Source organism: Cervus elaphus, chromosome 15, assembly GCF_910594005.1.
Source record: "Cervus elaphus chromosome 15, mCerEla1.1, whole genome shotgun sequence".
Taxonomy (NCBI): domain Eukaryota; kingdom Metazoa; phylum Chordata; class Mammalia; order Artiodactyla; family Cervidae; genus Cervus; species Cervus elaphus.
In genome coordinates this window covers 16,089,812-16,112,133 of record NC_057829.1, presented here as the reverse complement: position 1 = coordinate 16,112,133, position 22,322 = coordinate 16,089,812, and the positions used below count along the sequence as shown (strand labels likewise).

The 22,322-nt window shown below is 39.2% G+C and overlaps 1 protein-coding gene and 1 pseudogene across 2 annotated transcripts in view; one reads left to right on the top strand and one right to left on the bottom strand.

The window, feature by feature from the left end:
- ANK3 (ankyrin 3) overlaps window positions 1-22,322 on the top strand; it is a 365,593-nt gene that overhangs the window by 160,193 nt on the left and 183,078 nt on the right. For both annotated transcript variants that reach the window (XM_043926997.1, XM_043926998.1), the window contains exons 8-9: window positions 5,598-5,696; window positions 20,978-21,076. In XM_043926997.1, the coding sequence (XP_043782932.1) occupies window positions 5,598-5,696; window positions 20,978-21,076 (198 nt within the window). The remainder of the gene's footprint in view (window positions 1-5,597; window positions 5,697-20,977; window positions 21,077-22,322) is intronic.
- The window catches only part of LOC122709537, a 28,243-nt pseudogene continuing 19,552 nt past the window's right edge, over window positions 13,632-22,322 (bottom strand).

The following is a 22,322-nucleotide window of genomic DNA, read 5'->3' as shown; positions in this document are numbered from 1 at the left end:
ATTCCATATATATGAGTTAATATACTTTATTGGTATTCCATTGTATATATGCACCACATTTTCTTTATCCATTCATCTGTCAGTGGGCCTTTAGATTGAGAATGCTTCATTTTTGATAGTGTGGTTTTCTTCTTGAGTATTTCCGTTTGACAGAAACTCCTTAACTTCTGATGCATGTAGTTCATCTGTTCTGCTGGATAGAATCCAGATGCTCTGCAGACACTGAGGGAAGTATCCCTACTTGGAAACAGGCATGCTGCTTCTTCCATCAGGCTGTAGATGTGGACAGCTAAACCAGTTGAGTCCAGAACTGAGCTAGTTTACATTTTGTCTGCAGCACAGGCTTCACCTCCCTCTCGAGGGGCCTGCCTCGCCCTATGCTGAAGCGGGGCCAGCAGGTCGGAGATCTTCACTAGTCCGTGTGCTCCGCACTCAGCTCTTCCTGCAGACTTGTAGCACAGAGTCCCACTCTGACCAAGCTCCAGTGCCACCTCAGGAGCTGACCACAGCTGCTGCTCACACTAGGCTGGGTTCCTGTGGGAGTGAGGGGTCCTTCATTCGGTCTGCTTCACTCTTAGGTCATGTGTCTAGGCCTCAAACCTGGGGCTGTCTCAGGATCCATGCCTTTTCTACCATGGCAACTAACCTTGGCCTTGTATCTGTGGTTGTGATCTAAGGTGGCCTCAGTATTCAGCAGTATGAAGTAGGATTTCAGCTTCCTGGCCAGAGATTGAAGTCAGGCCGCGGCAGTGAGAATGCTGAATCCTAGTCCCTAGATCACGATGACCAGTAGCCAGTGACAAGGCACTGACCTTTTGTCTTTGTAGAAATGAATTTCTACAAAGAGAAAATGGGAATACATGTAAATCCATGGCTGATTCATATCAATGTATGACAAAACCCACTGGAAAAAAAAAATAATTAAAAAAAAAAAACATTAAAAAAAAAAAAAAAAAAGAGAAAGTGGTGAAATAAGTAAGTGGTGGTGGTTTAGTTGCTAAGTTGTGTCTGACTCTTTGTGACCCATGGACTGTAGCCTACCAGGCCCCTCTGTCCATGGGATTTCCCAGGCAATTATACTAGAGTGGGGTGCCATTTCCTTCTCCAAGGGATCTTCCTAACCCAGGGGCTGAACTTGGGTTGCCTGCATTGCAGGCATATTCTTTACCATCTGAACCACCAGGGAAGCACCTAAATAAGTGTTTTGTTTATTGGGAGGAAAAAGAGTACATGTGAATAGACTCACACGGGTAAATTCAGCAAGTGTTGCACCTTTTTTTGGTAGTTTGAATCACTTTTCTGGGGCATCTCTTCTGGGTTTTCTCTAGCCAGTCTTCTTGCTTTGCCTGACTCTGAGTCCATATTTGGTTTAAGTCAGGGTCCTCCCCTGTGTGTGCATGCCTCTCTTAGCCAAGGTGGACTCTAGTGAAGAGGGCTGTAGGAATGTTGACATTGCCTACTATGGGGTGGTAGCCCTTCCCTTTTGGCCCCCAAGGAGCCTTTCTGCATGTGTAGCTGGGAAGGTTTCCTTGATCTCAAGAATGAGGAATACGTGGTCTCTTCTTTTATCTGGACAGAGCTGTTTCTTCTCCCTCCTGCTATTATCTTCATCTGGGAGTGTCTGTCCACAGTGGATAGACAGCTCAGTGTGGGGCTCCTCTGTCTCCTGCCTCAGTGGTAGATTTGAAGGTTCCTCATACACACAGGCAGCCTGCATCCCAGAAAGCAGGCACATTGTTCACATTTCCTGAGTCACTAGTGAGGTCTCCTAAACAAGCCTTTTTATCTCTCGTATCATTGGACTCTTGATTTGTTGGGATTCCATAATTTTGTGGTTCACTTGTATAATGGAAATGCAGCACTGGGCCTGGTGCCTAGTAGGACATAAAAGATCTTTATTGGTTAACTGAGGAACTACTCCGGGAGTTGGTGATGGACAGGGAGGCCTGGCGTGCTGCGATTCATGGGGTTGCAAAGAGTCGGACACGACTGAGTGACTGAACTGAACTGAACTGAGGAATCTAAATAGAAACGTCCTGTTGACTGTCCAAAGGTCCGACTCTAATTTTGACTTGTTCCTAATTGACAAAAGAGGTCACTGCCTGACTCAGGAGTACAAAAGTATGCATTTCATTTAGAAGTTCCACTGGACAGAGTTGAGAAACATAGTCTTTAAGCAAAGCTATTATGATCTCTGACTGAAAATACACATTCACACACCCCACCTCTGAGGGTCTAGAAAACCGAATTCTGATTCTGCCTCTCATTAGCTGTCTCTTAATATGCAGATTACCCACCAGATCTATTCCTCAGTTTATTTATCAAATGGGATTAATGATATGTATCTTACTTCAATAAATTGTTGTGAAGGTAAAATGAAATTACATAAGTAATTTAAAACACTTTCTAAGTGCTATAGAAATATAAAGTATTCCTCTAGAAGGGGTCAGAGAGGTGTAGAAAAAAGTGGGAGTTTGAATTTCAAGGCACCCTTTTGACATCTATGCATCACCATAAGACAGAGTCCATGAATATGGAAGAGAGCAAAATTAGAAATAGAGCTCTTCCTCTCACTAAAATTAGCCTACTTGTGATAAAGGTTAATTAAGTCCTTCTCCACCAGGCAAGGGCACATTTTTAAAGGGAAATAGCATGTCAGCCCTGAATCATGCTGGGGAGTGATGAGGTCTTCGTGTCATATCCCACTTTGAGCTCAGACAGCTCTCCTATTGGACTTTGTTTCTTATAGACCTAACCTGATGTTCCATTTCCTGTCTCAGGCCTAGAATTCCTCCACAGCGCTGCTTGATTCATTTATATACTTGTACTCAGACAACAGAGACAAGTAAGACCGTCAGAAAGTCATTAGGAAGTTTCTTTCTGCCGGCTTCATTCATACCCCAAATCATCCACACCAAAGAGTGCCAAAGCATACCCAAGGCACAGCCTATATAGTTTGACTTCCTTTGCCTGGGTTCAATCCCTGGATCAGAAAGATCCCCTGGAGAAGGGAATGGCTACCCACTCCGGTATTCTTGCCTGGAGAATTCCATGGACAGAGGAGCCAGCAGGCTACAGTCCATGGGGTCACGAAGAGTCAGACACAACTGAGTGACTAACACTTGTCACCTCTTACACACCATTGAAACCTTCAACCACAAGCTGATAAGTCTAGAGCACAGGTCGACCAACTACTGCCCACAGGCCTAAATCCAGCTTGCCACCTGTTTTGTAAGTAAAGTTTTTTTTTTTTTTTTTTAATTTTTTTATTAGTTGGAGGCTAATTACTTCACAACATTTCAGTGGGTTTTGTCATACATTGATATGAATCAGCCATAGATTTACACGTAAGTAAAGTTTTATTGGAACACAGTCACTCCCATTTCTATGCCTATTGCATGGGGCTGCTTTATCACCATAAAGGCAACGCTAACAAATTGCAATAGAAGTGGTATGACCTGCAAAGCCAGAAACATTTGATACCTGGCCCTTTGCAGAAAAAGTGTGTCTACCGCTTGGTCTAGAGCAATATTAGGCCTGTCCACTCCCCACCAACATTACTAAGCCACATTTGGTTTACTCAGATCTCTTCCTCCTTCTTTGATTTAATGAACTAATTATTCTGGAACTGACTTATGCATTAGCACCTAAGAATAATGAGATAAAGAGTTGTTCAGATTTGAGAGTGTGTAACGATATAAAGTATTTAACTAGGAAAGTTCATAGAAAATTTAAAAAAAAAAAGGTGATAACACTCCATAAGGATGCAGTCAGCCAGCCAAATCTACAATGTAGAAAATGCTACACAATAAACCACCCAGTTTTTCCAGAAAATACCTGGGCATAGAAAACCAAAAGTGGAGCAGGGCACCTGTGGAGATTCAAAGAGACTTAAGGTATATTTTAACCTAATGCAACTTGTGGATCTTCTTTTTGTTTAAACGATTGATTTTTCTGTATTGATCTGCGTCCACACATCTCGCAAGCCCTCTTCTTCTAATATACAAAGGTTATTTTGGATTTTCTTTTTATTTGCTTTTTGAAAAAAATTTTGGCCACACAGCTTGCAGGATCTTAGTTCCCCAAACAGGGATCAAACATGCACCCCCTGCAGTGGAAGCACAGAATCCTAACCATTGCAAGTCCCAAGATGATAATTTAAACATTGAAGAGATCTTGGTGTTTTGAAGGAATTATTTGTACTTAGGTATAATGATATTGTGATTACTTGTTTATAAATATCCTTATATATTAGAGATAATTAAATTATGGTATGGTATTTGTGGGTGAAATAATATGATGCCCAGGATTTTCTTTCTACTCTCCAACTCCTTCAGTCAGAAAAATATAGTAGAGAATATAGAAGGAATAATATTGGCGAACGTTTGATGATTACTGAGCCAGAGTGTTGAGTACATTAAGCTCACTATGGCTTTCTCTCAAACTTTGGTCTTTTTGAAAATTTTCACTATTAAATATTTTTTTCAAAAGCATGAATTGAACCTGGGTCTCGTGCATTGCAGGCAGATTTTTTACCATCTGAGCCTCCAGGGAAGCCCGTTAGTTTGAGTCATCTTTTAATTTGAATCCTGGTTTTGCTAGCTGTTTCTAATCTGTAGAATGGACATTGTGATTCAGATTATATGTGATATTGTGAGGACTATGAAAACTCAATGAGATAGTAAAGAGTTTAACACTGCATAATTCATAGGAAATGAATCAATACCTGGTAGCTATTATTTTGTATTTGCTATCACATGACAGGAATGTAAATACTTATGAGCCTAGTTCATTTATCATGTAATTGACTTCTGTGAATTGCAGACCTTAAACCCATATTGTTGCCAGTCAAGAAGAAGGAGCCAAAGCAGAGAATGTTTTCACTGTGTACACATATTTCCTTGACAATCTGGGAACAGTCACAGAACCTGTCAGATACATGGAGGAAAATTGTGGTATCCAGGGGATTGTGATTGGAATGTCACATTGTCCTGACAATACATCTGTCCTCAACAGTAGTTTTTTTGTTTTTTTTAATAAACATAGTCATTTTCTGTGAAATTGCTAATAAGTGCCTGTGAACACTTTTAAGCCCATTGTACATGGGAAGCCCTGTGACCATGTAGGACACTGGCAGATTTCTCATTTTGAGTTACTCTTGTTTCTCCCTGACAGCTTGCACTCAGATGACCTAGAGCTGGTTCTGAGTAACTTGACACCCCTTTCACTAGTCTCAGCTGATTAATCCACCATTTAGTCAACCACTCAGTAGCCAGCATGCATCATTCACATTTATAGGAAAACACATTGACTTAAAGGCACAGGATGTTAGAACAAAAACAATCACCATCAAACAAATGAAATAAATGTGGGCCCTACCCCCACAGAGAGTGTCCCTTAAAATTCATCCCTTTTGGGGGTCTCATTCTGAGTAAAATTACCATCAGACAAAGATATTGGGAAGCATTCTGTTCACAATGGATATTTTTTTTAAAAAAACATAAGAGAAATGTGAGATGTTGGAGAAGGTTGGGAAGCAATGTTTTGCTTGAACTCAAAATAATAACACTGTACTTTCTGTTTCTGTTCTTCCACAGAATGACATCACTCCTCTACATGTTGCATCAAAAAGAGGAAATGCCAACATGGTAAAACTATTGCTTGATCGAGGAGCTAAAATCGATGCCAAAACAAGGGTAAGGGTGCAACTTATGTACTTGCTCACGCTTATTTTCAGGAAGCAGGTCTGCTTTTTACCTTTGTTGCTGGCTCAGCCCTGGCTTTGTTATTTCCGTTTTTGTAGTCTCTTAGAAAATGACTGCTAAGTTGATTCTTCTTATAATGGGATAATGATCCCCATTTATAAAGCTTTAATATACTTTTAAATAGTACTGGCATTTAATTATAGAAACTAAGGCTTAGGTCCAGAGTTTTTGTTGAGTTAAATTTTTAAGTATTTAATCACTACTTGATACTGCAGACAGAGCTGTTGGGCCAGTTTGATACTAAAACTGACATTTCATTTAAAAACAGATCTGTCTCCCTTTGCACACTGCTGGTAGGAATGTAAAATGGTGCAGCCACTGTGGAAAACAGTATGGAGGTTCCTCCAAAAACTCAAAATAGAACTAGCATATGATCCAGCAATCTACTTTGGTGTATACACCCGAAACAATTGAAAGAAGTATCTTGAAGCCATGTAATAGTCAAGAGGTGGAAGCAGCCCAATATCCATAGATAGAAAATGGTTAAAGAAAATGCATTATGTACATACAGTGGAATGTTATTCAGCCTTATAAGGAAATCCTGTCACATTCCCCAGTATGAATGAGTCTTGAGAACATTATGCTAAGTGACAGAAGCCAGTCACAAAAGTACCAATATTGTATGGTCCCACTTACAGGAGGTACCAACAGTTAACACATAGAAACAGAGATAGAATGGCGCTTGCTGGGAGCTTAGGGACAGAGAAGTGGGGAGTTGTTGAGTGGGATAGAGTGTCAGTATTGTAAGATAAAGTTTTAGAGATGTTATACAACAACATGAATACAGTTAACACTACTTAACTGTGCATTTAAAAGTGGTGAGGAGAGTAAATTTTATATTGTGTTTTTTTTTAACCACAATTTAACAAATTTTTTCAACATATATCAGTCCAGGCAGGTGTTTTGACATGTTGATTGTTTGGTGTGCTGCACTGTGTGGGGAAGGGAAAGAAGTGAGACTTAGAATCAAGTTGGAATCCCAGAAGGTGAGCTTAGCTGGTTGACTTAGGTTGAGGAGGCGATGTAACCTTTTGCATGCAATTTCTGTATCTGAAAATAAGATTAATGGCTTCCTTGAAGGCTTGTTGCAGTGATCAAGCGAATGTTTGTAAACTGATTTGGCATAAAGTAGACCAGAAATAAATCCTAGCCATTACTAGTAGATGTACACCTCAGAGATATTGCAGCTTTGGTTCCAGACCACTGCGATGAAGCAGTATTGCAAGAAGGCAAGTCACAGGAATTTTTTGGCTTCCTAATGTGTATAAAAGTTATGTTTATACCATATTATAGTCTATTGTGTAAAAGCATTATGTCCTTAAGAATGTATATACTTTAAATTAAAAAATACTTTATTGCTAAAAAAAAAATCCTAACTAGTATTGGAGCCTTTAGCAAGTTATAATCTTTTCGCAATAGTAACATAAAAATCACTGACCAGACATCATCATAATAATAACAAGAAAGTTTTGAAATGTTGCAAGAAGCACAAAAATGGGACACAGAGACACAAAGTGAGGAAATACTGTTGGAAAAATGGCCTTACTGATGAGGATAGCCACCAACCTTCAACTTATTAAAAAAAAAGAAAGAAAGAAAAATGCAGTATCTGCAAAGAGCAATAAAGCAAAGCACAGTAAAATGAGGTGTGCCTATGTAATTCAGAGCTCCAGTTAACATTAAACTTCTGACCAGGGATTTTCTTTTTCAACATTTCATTTAAGAGCAAAATGTGCTCTTATAAATATCCTCCTCTCTAAGGGTTTTGGAGAGTTATCCCTGTCTTGTAATGGTATCTCCTGCAATCCTGTGGTTCCTCTTTCAAAGAATCCTGATATTTCTAAAACTGGTCCTGTAGTTCCTTGATTCAGTACTTTATCTTTCACTGCATGTATTCACTTAAGCAGTTAATGATTATTGAATGCCTACTGTGGGCCAGACATGGCTAAGTCATGGAGAAAGCCCACAAGCCACCTCCCCTGCCCTCATAAGGCTGACTGATCATTTGTCTGTTGTATACTCTGACTTGAAGATAGCCCAGCCCTGGGTATTTGACAGGAGACCAGACTTCTTTGTAACTGTTGAACCTGAAAGTTTTATGCTTTGTATGTAGCATAAAAGAAACAAGCTTTCTGGAGAAGGGGAATGAAGGAAAATGAGGGTTGACCCCTACAAGACTGTCTGACTGGGGAAGTAAATTGCAGAGAGGTCTTATTGCATTGACCTGGCATTATTTGCTAAGAAGCCATCAGCAGTAGGCTAGACCTATTGCTTTAAGTGGCAGGGGTGTTCTGCTGAGTACAGGAGCAGTTGCAAAGAATAAGTTAGATAATCATCACTTAATGCCTCTTGGTTACCTGTAGAGGTAGAGGGTCATTTGTGAATACAGAAATTTTTGTGAAGAGCAAAGAGGGATACTGGAGCTGAGCAGAACAGAGAAACTTGTATAGCTATACTTGGCTATCCAGTTGGATTTTAACGAAGTGTGTAGATTAGAAATGACTGTATTTCTCCCTTTCTTGATACAGTCATCAATCACCAGAACAGCAAAATTGCTTGTCAGTAGTTTTGCATCATTTATCAAACACTTACTTGTTCTATTTGGTACAATGGGAAGAGGACAGGGTATGTAGAAATTTCAGGTACCATATTAAAGGGGCACTTGGTATCACAGGGGTGGCTAGAATGAAACATACAAACACTTCTGGACAAAAGCATCAGACATACAGAATACGGGACATAGGCAAATTCAATATACACTTAGTTTCTATGCCATTTTGCCTCCTTGTTCTGAAAGCCTGTCTTATTTTAAACAGAATGTAGACTCCTTTTTACCAGTCACTTAGTTTCAACATAGAGTTGCTTTTCTCCTGTTTTATGTGAGTGCTGTGTGGATGTGAAGAAAACTTAGAGAAACAGAATAGTCATTCTTCTATTGTCATTCTTCTATTGTTGTCCTGCTTGGGGTGGAGGGGTGGTGTCACTTGGGAACAAACTGAATTCCTAGCAGACTGTGTGGAAGAAAACACAGTGTATACCCCAAATATGTCAACTATTTTGTGTTCTCCTCAAAGCTTCCCTTCTCTCTTGCTGAAATGACTGAGTAGTGACTCAGTGTGTGGGTGAAAAGGAGGGAGCCATAAAATTCAGAAAGCCCTAGGGACAAGCCTGAAAACGGAAACCAATTTTTTTTTATAAATACAAGTTTTAATGATTCAATCCAGTAGCTCTTTATAAAATAAATATTGTTATCTACCCATCTACTTCCTGCCAGGTACTTCCTACTTGTGTAGCTACCTTGTTGCATCAACAGTCTGACCTGCTACACACCAATGCCCTAGGTTTAGAGAGTTTACTCAGCACACTCCAAGGGACTTCCTCGTTGGCTTGCTGTGTTCCGTGCTTGTGTTGCTAATCTAATAAAGGATTTGGTTCAAAAGCAGACTCTTACTGTCCTTTCAATCAGGGAAGTAAACTTGAATTGCAGTCAGAGTGATTTAGGTTGGGATCTGAGCAAGACCTGACCAGCTGGAAAAGCATGATGAGTGAATTTTTTCTACCCTGGTGCCTGATCTCTAGTCTTAAGTGTGACTAGCAAGTGAAATCCTGACCCTAGGAAAGTTCATCCTCCTGAGTCTTAGTTTCCATCTCAGTACAGATAGTAAATTGTTCCAATGATTTCACAGACTTTCCCCACTGCTGGGGCACTGGATGTTGTAACTTTAAGAATAATTAGTTGCAGTGAAAGTCAGGGTGGTGATATATGTTGGGGTGACGTGACCAAGATGGTGAAGTAGGAGACCCCAGCCCCCACCACCCACAAAGATCAACAATTAGACAATGATGCACTATCAAAAAGAGCTCAGGAGAGCTTAGGAGTCCAACCAAGAAACTGCAGCAAGGACTTCTCTGGTGGTCCAGAGGCTAAGACTGCACGCTTTCAAATGCAGGGGGCCCAGGTTTGATCCCTGGTTGGAGAACTAGATTTTGCATGCCACACTGAAGATCAAAGATCCCACGTACTGCAGCTAAGACCTAACACAGCCAAATAAATAAATGCCTTTTTTATATATATAAGAAGAAACTTCAGCAGCACAGAGGAACAAAACACCAGAAAATAACTCACAAAAAGGTTGCCTGCAGCATCTGATCTCCTAGGCCAGTGCTACTCGGGGCCAAGGGTGAGCCTCCCCAACTAGGAGGAAGTTCTCCTCACCAAGAAAGGGAGAACAGGGTGAGCAGCCAGCCTCCCCAGCCTTTCGGGAAACTGAGCGAAGGACCCACTTGGGTCTCACCCAACCAGAGGCTGGCCAAGCTGAGGTAAATAGAGATGGGGGGAAGCAAGGAAACAGAGCAGGGGCTGCCAGCGCCAGCCACGTGGAGGGGATGCCTGGGGCTCCCTGTGACCTGCTCTCAGACCCCAGCACCTTTCCCCCTTAAGTGGCCAACAGCCGGCACAGACCCCCATAGACGTCACTGGGTTTGCCCCGCGGATACTCTCATTCGCGGACACCAGCCGTCTGAGCCCCTCCCTGCTCCTCACCTCCCACTGCCTTGCTGGGGCTCAGGATCCACACCAGCAGCCAGCCAGACCTCTGTGGCCACACAAGTACGCGACACCAGCTTGGAGCTCTGTGTGTGACCCCTACTTCTCTGCTGTGCCCTTGCACACTGCCGACCAGGCCCTCATCACAGGCTTCTACCTCTGTGCCTGTACCTAGGGCAAGATCCTTCAATATGGAATGGCAGGCCAACAGCCAAGGCCCTCACAACTGCCTGTGGGCCTGAACCTGGCTCTCTTTCTAGTCACCGGCCTCCGTCACTCAGCACGTGCACGCTCCCAACCAGACCCTCATGACCAACCTCCACTGCCATACATGCTCCTGGGGAGACCCTGCACCCACAGTACACACCCGGGCCTCCACAGCTCCTGTGGGCCAGGCCTGGCCCCATCTCCTGTCACTGACCTGCACCACCAGGCTCATCTGCAAGGAACCCCTCCAGCTGGGCACCTGCACGCCTCCAGCCTGATGGCCAATACCAGCCTCCACGGCAGTGCACCCATGGTGAGACCTTGCAGCCACAGTAATGAATGCTGACAGCCAAGGGACCCCACAGCTGCCAGAGTACCTGCAGTTGGCCCAGACCCTTGCAGCTGGCCCTTGCCCACACTTGTTTGTGTAAGTCTGAAATCAGCATTTGCAACTACATAGGCACCTGCAGCTGGCCCCTGCAGCTGAGCTTGTACACACCACCAGCTCCAGCCACCACCACTGCCTGCCGGGTCCTGAGCCACTGGACCTGAGATACACTGAGGTCTCCACTAGCCCTGCAGTCACTGTGGTCAACGCTGTGCCCCCCAGAAGCCTGAACAGATGAGACATCAGCCCCCAATCCTGTATTTGAGACCCTGCACCACTAGATGCAAGGTTAGAGAATGTTCCAGCATGCTCCCACCCAGAAGAAAGTCTTTCCATAACAAAGACAACCCATGAAGTCTGAAAGAGATGACTGCTTCTTTAAATGCACAATGCATCTATGCAAAGCTATAAGAATCAGGAAGGGATCAGGCTAACATGACATCAGCAAAGGAACACAGTAAACTTTCACTGACTTTGCTGGACAAAGGATTCAAAATAAGTGTTCTAGAGATGCTCAGAGATCTACAAAAAACACAGGTAAGCAGTTTAACAAAATCAGGAGAAAAAATACAAACTATTCAAGAAGTTCAATACAGAGATAGAAAACACAAAAAGAACCAAACAAATTTTGGAGCTAAAAATAACAGTGACTGATGACCTAGAGGGGTAGGATGGGAGAGGGGACGGGGTCACTAGAGGGAGAAGATATATATGTATTTATGACTGATTATGTTGTACAACAGAAACCAGTGCAACATTATAAAGCAATTATCCTCCAATTTAAAAAATTTTTTTAAAATACAGTAATTGAACTGAAGAATTCAGTAGACAGCTTCAACAGTAGACTGGACCAAGTTGAAGAAATTGATCTATCCAATTTGAAACTATCCAATCAAAGGAACAAAAGAAAAAATAAAAAGGAATGTAGAAAACCTACAGGACTTATGGGACACCATTAAGTGAAAACAATCTACCTATCACAAGAGTCCCAGAAAAAGAGAATCACTGATGACTTAATAAATTAGATTGCTACTCTGTGGTATCTTTTAGATGTGGAATCTGAAAACATTGAATTTATGGAACAGAGAGTGGAATAGTGGTTGCCAGGGGGGGTGATGTTGGTTAGATAGTACAGACTATCAGTTATGAGATGAATAAGCTCAAGTATCTAGGGTACAGCATGGTGGCCATAGTTAACAATCCTGTATTGTATACACCGACAGTTGCGATGACAGAAGAGCTTTAATAGTCTCTCCAGAACAATGACAACATAATTTAGGAGGTAATAGTGGTGGCAAATGTGCCGAGACATGTACACATATCAAGGCAAATGCTTCAGTCTGATCTATATGTAGCATCCTAATTTGTTTCCTTATAGAAATGCATTGCTAAGAATGACTACTTATGTTAGCTGCCATTTCTATATAATTCTTGCTCTCTGCAAAGCTAGCATGTGTATTTGCATCCTTTCTAAAGGAAGAGACTGCGGTGGATGGTCTGTTGTCATTTTTATTTTCCTTCGCATCAGCTCACAGTCAAATCAGAGGCTCAGTATGGACCCTAAATTAGAACCAGTTTAAAACTAGTTTGGCAACTTCTGAGCTTAAACCAATTAAAATAGATTCTAAATTAGAACTGGTTTAAAACTTTGTGCCAACTTCTAAGTTCTCCATTTCCTTTTACTGACTCTTCTCAATCCAATAATAAAGGCAACTGTGCTTGTACATAGTGCTTCAGAGAACATTCAGGAGTTCCAGGTAGAGTCAGTAATAATAATACTCTGGTTCCCAGACTGCTGCTCTCACCATTCCTCCTCCAGCTTCCAGCCTTTCTAACAAGGTACCACTGCCCACCTCTCCATATAATCCCACTACTACAATATTACATCCAAAGCTACGCCTTGACACTCGGAAACATATGTTCATCTTAGTATCTATAGCACTTAGTACACTTCCTGGCACATGCTAGATGTTTAATAAGTATTTGCTGAATATATGAGATACACTTCCTAATGTTACGTTTGTCAAAATGTCTTACTTGATTTTACACTAGTCCTGTGATAATGGGGATATGGGGCTTCCCCTGTGGCTCAGCTGGTAAAGAATCCGCCTGCAGTGTGGGAGACTTGGGTTCGATTCCTGGGTTGGGAAGATCCCCTGGAGAAGGGAAAGGCTACCCACTCCAGTATTCCGGCCTGGAGAATTCCATGGACTGTATAGTACATGGGCTCACAAAGAGTCGGACACAACTCAGCGACTTTCACTTTGTGACGATATAATTTTGCTCCCTGAAGTTAATGGCATCCAACTGATTTATATTTGTATGCAGGTGGATAAAGGGTTTTCAGAATATCTCAAATCTGTCAGTTGTTAAATTCTTACTAGTCTGGAAAAAGGTCAGGAGACACTTAGATGTCCTGTAATTTTAGCCTGTCCTTTCCCAGAAATGCAGGCTTCCCTGGTGGCTCAGACAGTAAAGAATCTGCCTGCAATACAAGAGGACCTGGGTTCAATCCCTGAGTCGGTAGGATTCCCTGCAGAAGGGAACGGCAGCCTACTCCAGTTTTCTTGCCTGGAGAATTCCATGAACAGAAGAGCCTGGTGGGCTATAGTCTATGGGGTTGCAAAGAGTCAGACACAACTGAGCAACTAACACTTTTTTTCTTTCCCAGAAATGCAACTGGTTCTGTTTATCAGGTTAAATATGAGGGAAAAATAAATATTGGTATTGAGTTTTGCTTTCCATTATATTTCCAGAATTGTGATTGCCTTGGTTAAGAATAAATTCTTAAACTATTAAATATTTCATAGTCATAAAATAGTTCCGATTGAAGAGATGCTATCTGACTTCTTATCAGAAACTCTGGAGATCAGAAGACAATGGAACATCTTTAAGGTGCTGACTGAAAAGTATCTGCTAATCTAGAATTTATATCCAGTAAAAGTATTTTTCCATAATAAAAGTAAAATAAAGACAGTATCAGATAAGCAAAAGCTGAGATAACCTGTTACCATCAAACTCATACTAAAAGAAATATTAAAGGAAGTTCTTAATTCTGAAGTAAGATAAATGATACTAGAAGGAAATGTGGATATAAAGTAGAGAAGAGTTAGAAGTAATAATCAGATAAAAACTATTTTTATTTTCTTAAAATTTTAAAAAATTGATTGTTTAAATAAAAATATCAATTTGTTATAAGATTTATAATGCATTTAAAAGTTAAATATATATTTATAGCACAAAATATGAAACTACTAATATAAATGAAATTATAATATTGTAGAATTCTCATACATGAAATTATATAACAACACATAATACATGAATACTATTACTATATAATATAGTTAATAATATTATTTAGGCTGTGATAATTTAAGGATATTTATTTTAATCTCTAGGAACACCACTTTTAAAAACAGGAAAGAAAAGAAAGAGTTTAGTTAAAAAGGCAGAGGAAGAGATTGTCAATGATATATATGGTGAATCAGTCACTGGAAAACTAAATTATACTCGGTTAACCCAAAAGAAGATAAGAAAGAAGAGACAGAAAAAGCTCACACAGAAGAAAGTAGAAAAATACACAACAAATATTATAAGGGTATGTTCTCGGCTCAGAAAGAAAACTCTCATTTTCTAAGTAGAAAGAACAACAAGGAATTCTACCTCATTTTAGTTTGATTCTAAACATATAGAATGTATGGGAGGACAGCATGGAAGAGCACTAGAAAGATAAATTTCTCTCTCCTGTATATAAATGGCAGAATTGAATTCTTGATGTTAAAAGGAGATTCCTTGCTGCAGTAGAAGAGATCCAGTCCCTCTGATGCAGGAACTAAGTTCTAATGTGAGTCTAACTGAGTCTAAGTCCTAACGTGAACCAGTGACTTGCATGTGACCTTGGGTAGGCACATTAATCCTTGGAGCAGCAATTTCTTATCTATAAATGCAACTTCTGATGCCTTTCTCTTATGTTGTTATAAAAACTCAGTAAGATCGCAAATATAAAATGCCTATGACAATAGAGCAGTTTCAAAAAATGTTATTTCACTTCCTCTCAGGCCAAATCTACAGTTCTCTAACATGCACAAAATGAGGATACAGTCAGAATTTTTAGAGAAAAATACAGGTATGAGAATAGCTTGACTGTTAGAATGTAACCAGTGCCTTTTAATTTCTCTCTGGCTATCATTATAACTCTCCTCTCCTAGGTACTGCCTGCTTTTTCTTTCACTGTTTTTAATCTTCAGTTAAATATCATATCCCATTTTATATCCATGACAAAGAAGAAAATGTATATCCAGAGTTTTCTGCTCGATTTCCTTTTCCTTCTCTTGGGTATATTTTTTGCTTAAAAGGAAAAATAGAAAAAAAAGGAAAAATAGAAAGGAACCTAGAGAATACTAATCAAAATAAATGTGTCTCTTTCTGAAAGTATTTCCCAAGTCATGAATTTGTGTCATTTCAGTATTATCTTTGAGCAAGTTCAACTTGTTAAGGATATTTTCTGGGTTCAGTATTCCTAAGTGTGATGTTTTAATGTCTCACTTTGTGCTTTTCAGAAAAGCTAGACCTGAAAGAAAATCTTTTTGACCTTGGAGTGTGCAAGCTTTTGCTCTTTGTCTAACACTAGAGAGGCTTTTGTCTAGCCAGTGAAGTGCTGTTCCCTACCTCACTAATAAGATCACTGCCACTGAAATGAAATATGAGATCTAGACTCGCCAGTTTGCATTGCTTCAGAATTCTTCCCAAGGGGATACTTGTTCATTATGTTAGCGCTTTAGAAATCAGGAGAATTGGAAAAAAAATCACTAACCCCATGCAATTTCATTTCCCTCCCATAATGTTACTATGGCAACTCCACATCCTTGCTCCTTCTCTCCTGTCCAACTGCATATATTGCCTATCTTGAGGCAGCCTCCCTTGAGCCCCAAGAATTGCCTTTGTCAAGCATTTTTCAATTGGAGGTCAAAACTATATCCTGTTGTATATGGTTGAGGGACTGCTTTTTGGTCCAGGACCATTCAAAGTAACACAGTACATTGATTGTAAATTTCTAGGCATTGGGAGTGGATAAGAATCCTTATATTATATTGGAAAAAACATTGCTCTAATTTTAAAGAAAAGAGTTCCCTGCTATGTAAACCAGTTCGCTGCTGTGTTACAAAACACAATATCCACAATAGCTCTTTTTTTAAAGCTTAAAATGTCCTGAAATGAAAAAGGAGGGGGAACCTTAATTAGAGCAAATATCCTCATATTTCTCTTACTTTCTAATTCTTTTTTTACTGAAGTATAGATGACTTACAATGGGTTAATTTCTGTTGTGCAGCAGTGATTCAGATATACATACATACATATTCTTTTTCATATTATTTTGTTATGATTTATCACAGGATATTGAATATAGTTCCCTGTGCTATACAGAAGGACCTTGTTGTTTATTCAGTCTATATCTAATAGTTTGCATCTGCTTACCCCAAACTCCATCCTTCCATTCAACTCACCTCCCCGCTGGCAACCACAAATCTGTTCTCCATGTCTGTGAGTCTGTTTCTATCTTGTAGATAAGTTCCTTTGTATTGTATTTTAGTTTCTGCATGTAAGTGATATCATATGGTATTTGTCTTTCTCTTTTTGACTTACTTCACTTGTATGATAATCTCTGTGGCTTCCCTGATAGCTCAGTTGGTCAAGAATCCGCCTGCAATGCAGGAGACCCTGGTTTGATTGCTGGGTCAGGAAGATCCGCTGGAGAAGGGATAGGCTACCCACTCCAATATTCTTGGACTTCCCTTGTGGCTTAGCTGGTAAAAAGTCTGCCTGCAATGTAGGAGACCTGGGTTCAATCCCTGGGTTGGAAAGATCCCCTGGAGAAGGGAATGGCTACCCACAGTATTCTGGCCTGGAGAATTCCATGGACTGTGTAGTCCATGGGGTCACAAAGAGTCACAAAGGGGTTGCAAAGAGATATCATATGGTATTTGTCTTTCTCTTTCTGACTTACTTCACCTGTATGATAATCTCTGCTTCTATCCACATTGCTGCAAATGGCATTATTTCGTTCTTTTTTATGGTCTTACCTTCTTATTCTTAATGCTAAGAAGACTGAGTCATATTCTTCAATGTAATTCCAATTTATAAGTCACTTATCTATTGAGAATTTTATTTTTTCTGGAACAATAAGGTATTTTAATAGCACTTCTAGGGTGTAAAATCAGTCTAGTCTTAAACATAGAGAATAAGAAGGAAAGGAATTTTTAAGCAGCTAACTAGAAAGCATCTTTAAAAGATTAGCCTAAATGCCCATTCATTCACCCACTCATTCTCATTTACTCAGTCATTTTTATTAAGCAACTTTCATAAACATGGTACTGAGTTAACTTCTCTGTGAGATTCAAGTATCCCTTTTAAGCCATTAACTTAGTCCTCAGGAACAAAATCATTGGAATGATAATGCATGTCCACAAATAACTAAAATACCAAGCAAAATGTCATAGTTTCCCACAAAGAGATTCAGATAAAATATGAGGGGAATCCTGATGGTCAAATGGTTATGTCTCCCTTTGAATAAGCCTGCAAAGAAAACCTATATTTTAAACAATAAGGTTTGGATCTTGGTGAAAGTGGAAAGGGAAGTTTGGGGTACATGAAAGTGCACAAAGCAGAGAAACAAGAACAGGAGAGGCTTTTGCCAGGGACTGCAAAGAGTATAATTGAGGTGGAAGGGAAGGGGATTAGGCAAAAGCTAAGTGTAGAAGCGACTGATTGGAGGACTTTGAATGCTAACCTGAGGAATTTAGACTTCACTGAGGACTGAATCAGTTATTAAAGATCATTATGAACACAGAGGTATCATCAGAGCAGTGCTTCAGGAATGTGAATGATGTCCCATGTATTTCAAAGCCCAAGAAATTAGTTCAGAATTTAAATGTTTACTTTTTGTCCTCCAAACATGATATTAAGTAATGTCAATCCCAGCTCTTTTTTTTTAAAAAACAAAACTGTGAATCACTACCTGGCTTATACTTTTCCGTCTCAATGTGGATCAGCCAGTCCTGTTGGTCTTCGTGACTATATAAACTATGATACTAATTAAAGATCTCACATTAACTCTAGGCACTAGTTTTCCACTGACCTGTGACTGTCCCAGCAGCCAGGCTGGTACTGTCTGTGCAGTCAGATAGTCGTGACATCTCAGGCAGCTTCCTGCTGAAAGGGATCTTTCCTGCTGGGCTTCTGGCTATTTGAAGAACCATGCACCCGTGAAAAGTTACAGGGCAAATTTGCCGAAGATCCGAAAGAGTTAGACATTCGCAGTTTAAAACACTGCAAGTAAAACTGCAGTTGATCGAGCTGTGCTTCAGGTAGCTCTGTTGAGCTAGGAACCAATGAGGTTTTTCCTTGGGGAACTTGCAGACTTTATCATTGAAACAAGGTGGTAAAACAAGCAGTGGCTAGAATGGAAAGCCCTTCACAGCTCTGACACGACTGAAAAAAGTCACCTTTCCTGGCTGAGTTCCCGGATTCTATGCGTTTTTAATACATAAACACCGGAGATCAGAAGTAGCAGATGCAAAATGTAAAGGAAGGCAAGGAGTGTCCGAAAGTTTGAGCAGAGAGGCTTTGTCTTAATAACTACTACCAAGACGTGTCTTATTTGTCCTGCAGCCAGCACTGACCTCTTGCTGAATTCGGCCTGTGATGCCTTAGATGAGTCATTTAACTTCTTTGAACCTCAGAGTCTTCATTTACAAAATAAAGGTCATACCCTTCTGTGTAGTGGTAGTTGTAAGGATACAATGATATACAATGATCCAATGTCTTGGATTCACTTCAAAACAATAGAAGAAGAAAGAAAAGGTCAGGATAGAGATGAATCAATGGGGATGCCAAAGTGACATTTGTTGTTGCTGTCCACCAGGTACCTAGGGACTCATTACACTTTTCAGTCTACTTTAGCCTGAAATATGTTTGAAGTCTTTCCATGATTAAAACGTTTTTAACAGGATGAAGTCAGCAAAATTATATATGTCTGTATAAGGAACAATGTACTTCAAAAGATTAAGGAGTTGAAATAGATTTTTCTCTTAGGTAGCCAAACACTTTATATTCAGTATGTAGGGTTTTGCTTGGGGGAAGATCATTTTCAAAGATATAAATGAGTTTTCTTTGAAAATGATAAATGAGTTTTCAAGGATGAATAGTTTTGCGTGTGACCACAGTTTAAAAATGCCTACGTGTATTCTGTCATCCAGAGTGTACTTACAAGAAATGAGAGAATCAAATTTGACCTTTTATTTAGTTCATTAAAATACAATCACATTCAGAGAATGTGAATTTTGTGTGTGTCAGAAGTTAGATGTGATTATTGTATTATTTCTTCTTCAGTTATTTTTAGATTTTACATTACTGGGAAGACATTTGCCTTCATGGTATATTTTTAATGTCTTCTCAGATTTTATTTTATTCTATTTTGTTAGGAAAATGCTGTTTCTGACTTGAAAGACTATTATTATATTGCTTTAGTTTGCTTTAGAAGAGCAAGTGTTTTAAATTAGCATAAAAGGTGGAATATTTAAATATGTTCAAAGAATATACAGTCCAACTCGTATCATATTTGTGATTCAAATCTCATATTTTAAGGAATTTTAATTGTACTGAGATTTGGCTAGTAGTTTAGAAATAGGATTGTACCTTATTGACTACGTATTAGATAATTAGGCTTACTTACAAGATCTGTTCATGTAGTCTAGAAAGTGACTTGAATATATTGAATCAGCTTTTAACGAATTTTAAAATATGGCTATCTTTAGGGTAGGTATTCAGTGTCAACAGCAGGAATCTTCAAGATGGGGAACAAAACTAAGATGTGTGAAAACTTCTCTGTATGATTTGGAGCCATTTAGATAGTTTAAATGAATAAATTTCCACTTCCTCACTTCCCTGTTAATTCTCCTTTCTCACCTTTTTTTTTTTTTTTAATACAGTAGCCCTTCTCCCCTAGTCCTAAAGAAAGGCCCTGACTCTAACTGTGACCCACGAGGCCCCACGGTGCAAAACCTCTGAGGTGAAGGGAAGAGCTCAGATCACTGGTGTCCTGTTAAGAACTACATGCTTCTGGTGCTTAGATAATTGAATTCTTCTATTGCTGCTAACAGAAAAGACCTAATGAAGTTGTCTTATGATGCATCATTGAAAAAATCTTTGATTAAAGGTTATTAAGTGATTTTTGGCATGTAATTCAGGAATTTAGAGAATTAGTGGTACTGCCAAAACAAAAGTCCAGCTACTCATTAATGCAGACAAGATGTCTCAGCACTAACATTTATAAAGACAAAAACTGGGAAAGTATTGATGCTGAACCCTGTCTCATTCTATCAATAAACTGAAAAAACATATGTCATTCAGGAGAGGAATTTTTAATAAATTGTTACTCTTGCTTAATAATCATAAAATTTATAATGTATTGCTGTTTTGATCTATTGTGTTTGAATAATTATAATTCCAATCAGGAGATTTATTTTTGACACTTAAAGGCTTGTGTTCTCAGGAAATCTTTAAACTTTTTAAAAATTTAGATTTATGTTTTTTTGCAGCAGGGAAGTATGATATGGTAATCAATAAAAAACACTCAAGCATAAAATTATATTACATGAAGATACAATTATATGGGGGAAATGAAATGGAAATAGACATGCAGGAACAAAAAGGAGCAATGTAAAATTCCTGTTACAAATTCCTATTTGAAAAGTTTGTAGTATTTTTTTAAATGGTAGATATACAATTATTTATAGTACTTAGATTCCATTGGATAGTCAAAAGAGTAGTGGAACAGTTACATTTTTAACTGTCAACTTTGCAGGGAATTACACACTTGACCACTGCTTAAACTTATGAAAAATTCAGTTCTTTAGTTGAAAAAATAGAATTATATTATGAGATACATGAGTAAATATTTGAAGCTCGCTGGTCCACAGCACTTTGGATGCCATGCTGAATCTTGATGAAATATACTCATTCATAGAGTTTCCCGTCAAATGTATTTGAAAATGTTGCCTTTTTTGATAGGATGGTCTGACGCCGCTGCACTGTGGAGCTAGAAGTGGCCATGAACAGGTGGTGGAGATGCTGCTCGATCGAGCTGCCCCCATTCTCTCCAAAACCAAGGTAATTTCTCCCCAGGTGTTTGAGGATCACATTGTATTTAGCTTTGAATCCCTTGCCTGGTTATTTCACCCAGCCTTCCAATCACATAGAATTTGCTGTAGTTTGAATATAGCAATTAGTGTGCTCTGTGCACCAAATCTTTAGAGATGCTCAAGATCAAGTTTGAGTTCATGAGGCCTTCAGATGGAACACACTCTACCACAGAGTCATTTGTGTGTGTATGTTAACTTTTGTTTTTGTTTCAGGAACACTTACCGTTTGATTTTATTCTGTGAAATTTTCATAGGTCAGAAATGATTGCTTGTTGGGAAAAGAAAGACTGTAAGATTTACAGTCTGAAGTCTGGGTGCTGGTACCTTTTCTCCTGACCCTCAGTTTATTTCTTGAGAGTTCACAGACTATTTAAAAAAAACACCAAGGTATTATTTAAGTGATAAAGGCTGGAAACTTTGGAAAGATTACACCTTGGGCCTTTGGAACAGTTGACATATCTAAAAGGAAAACATGATGATTACCTAAAAAAAAAATAATGTTTTACTAAGTGTCTTCTGAGTTTTTTAAATGGTGAGACCATTTAACAGTATTTGAAAAGGGGAATATTTGTAAATAAATTTGGGGACGTACAAACTACCTCAGAGTCATTGCTATTTTTACAAATCAAACTAGTGAGTTTTTGAAGCTATATTAAGCTTTATAAGGAGCCGTAATTTCTAAACATGAACAACAACAAAACACATATTACTCCTGTTTGCACTCTGTTCAATTATTTACTCAACTTTAGTGAAGATGGACAGGGTCAAAGTTGTCTGAACAATTTTAAAACTCATCACACAGGGTTTTGATTGGCAAGCGTTGGAGAAATTATCCAACAGAATTAAGCAGCCACCCTTTTTCACTGCATGTGATGACATCTTGGACTTTTGAGTGTTTCTCATCTAAACCATTCTACTTGCTCCTTTTCCTTTCACATAGTCCATATCTATCTTCTCTTAATCCAACTGCTATCTTTGAACTACATCATCTTCCTAAACTGCTGTAATTACTTCCTTACTTGTCCCTCACTTCCCCACCCGCTCCTTTCTAATCCTGTTCCCATTTTGCAGTCAGAGTGGCCATGTACACATCAACCAAATCATGTCAGCCTCCTGCCTAAAAAGTCTAGAATTAATTCTCATCATTCTCTTTAAAATTAATTTTCATCTTATCAGAGCAATATGGGCACAATTAAAAAGCAAATCATTGTCTC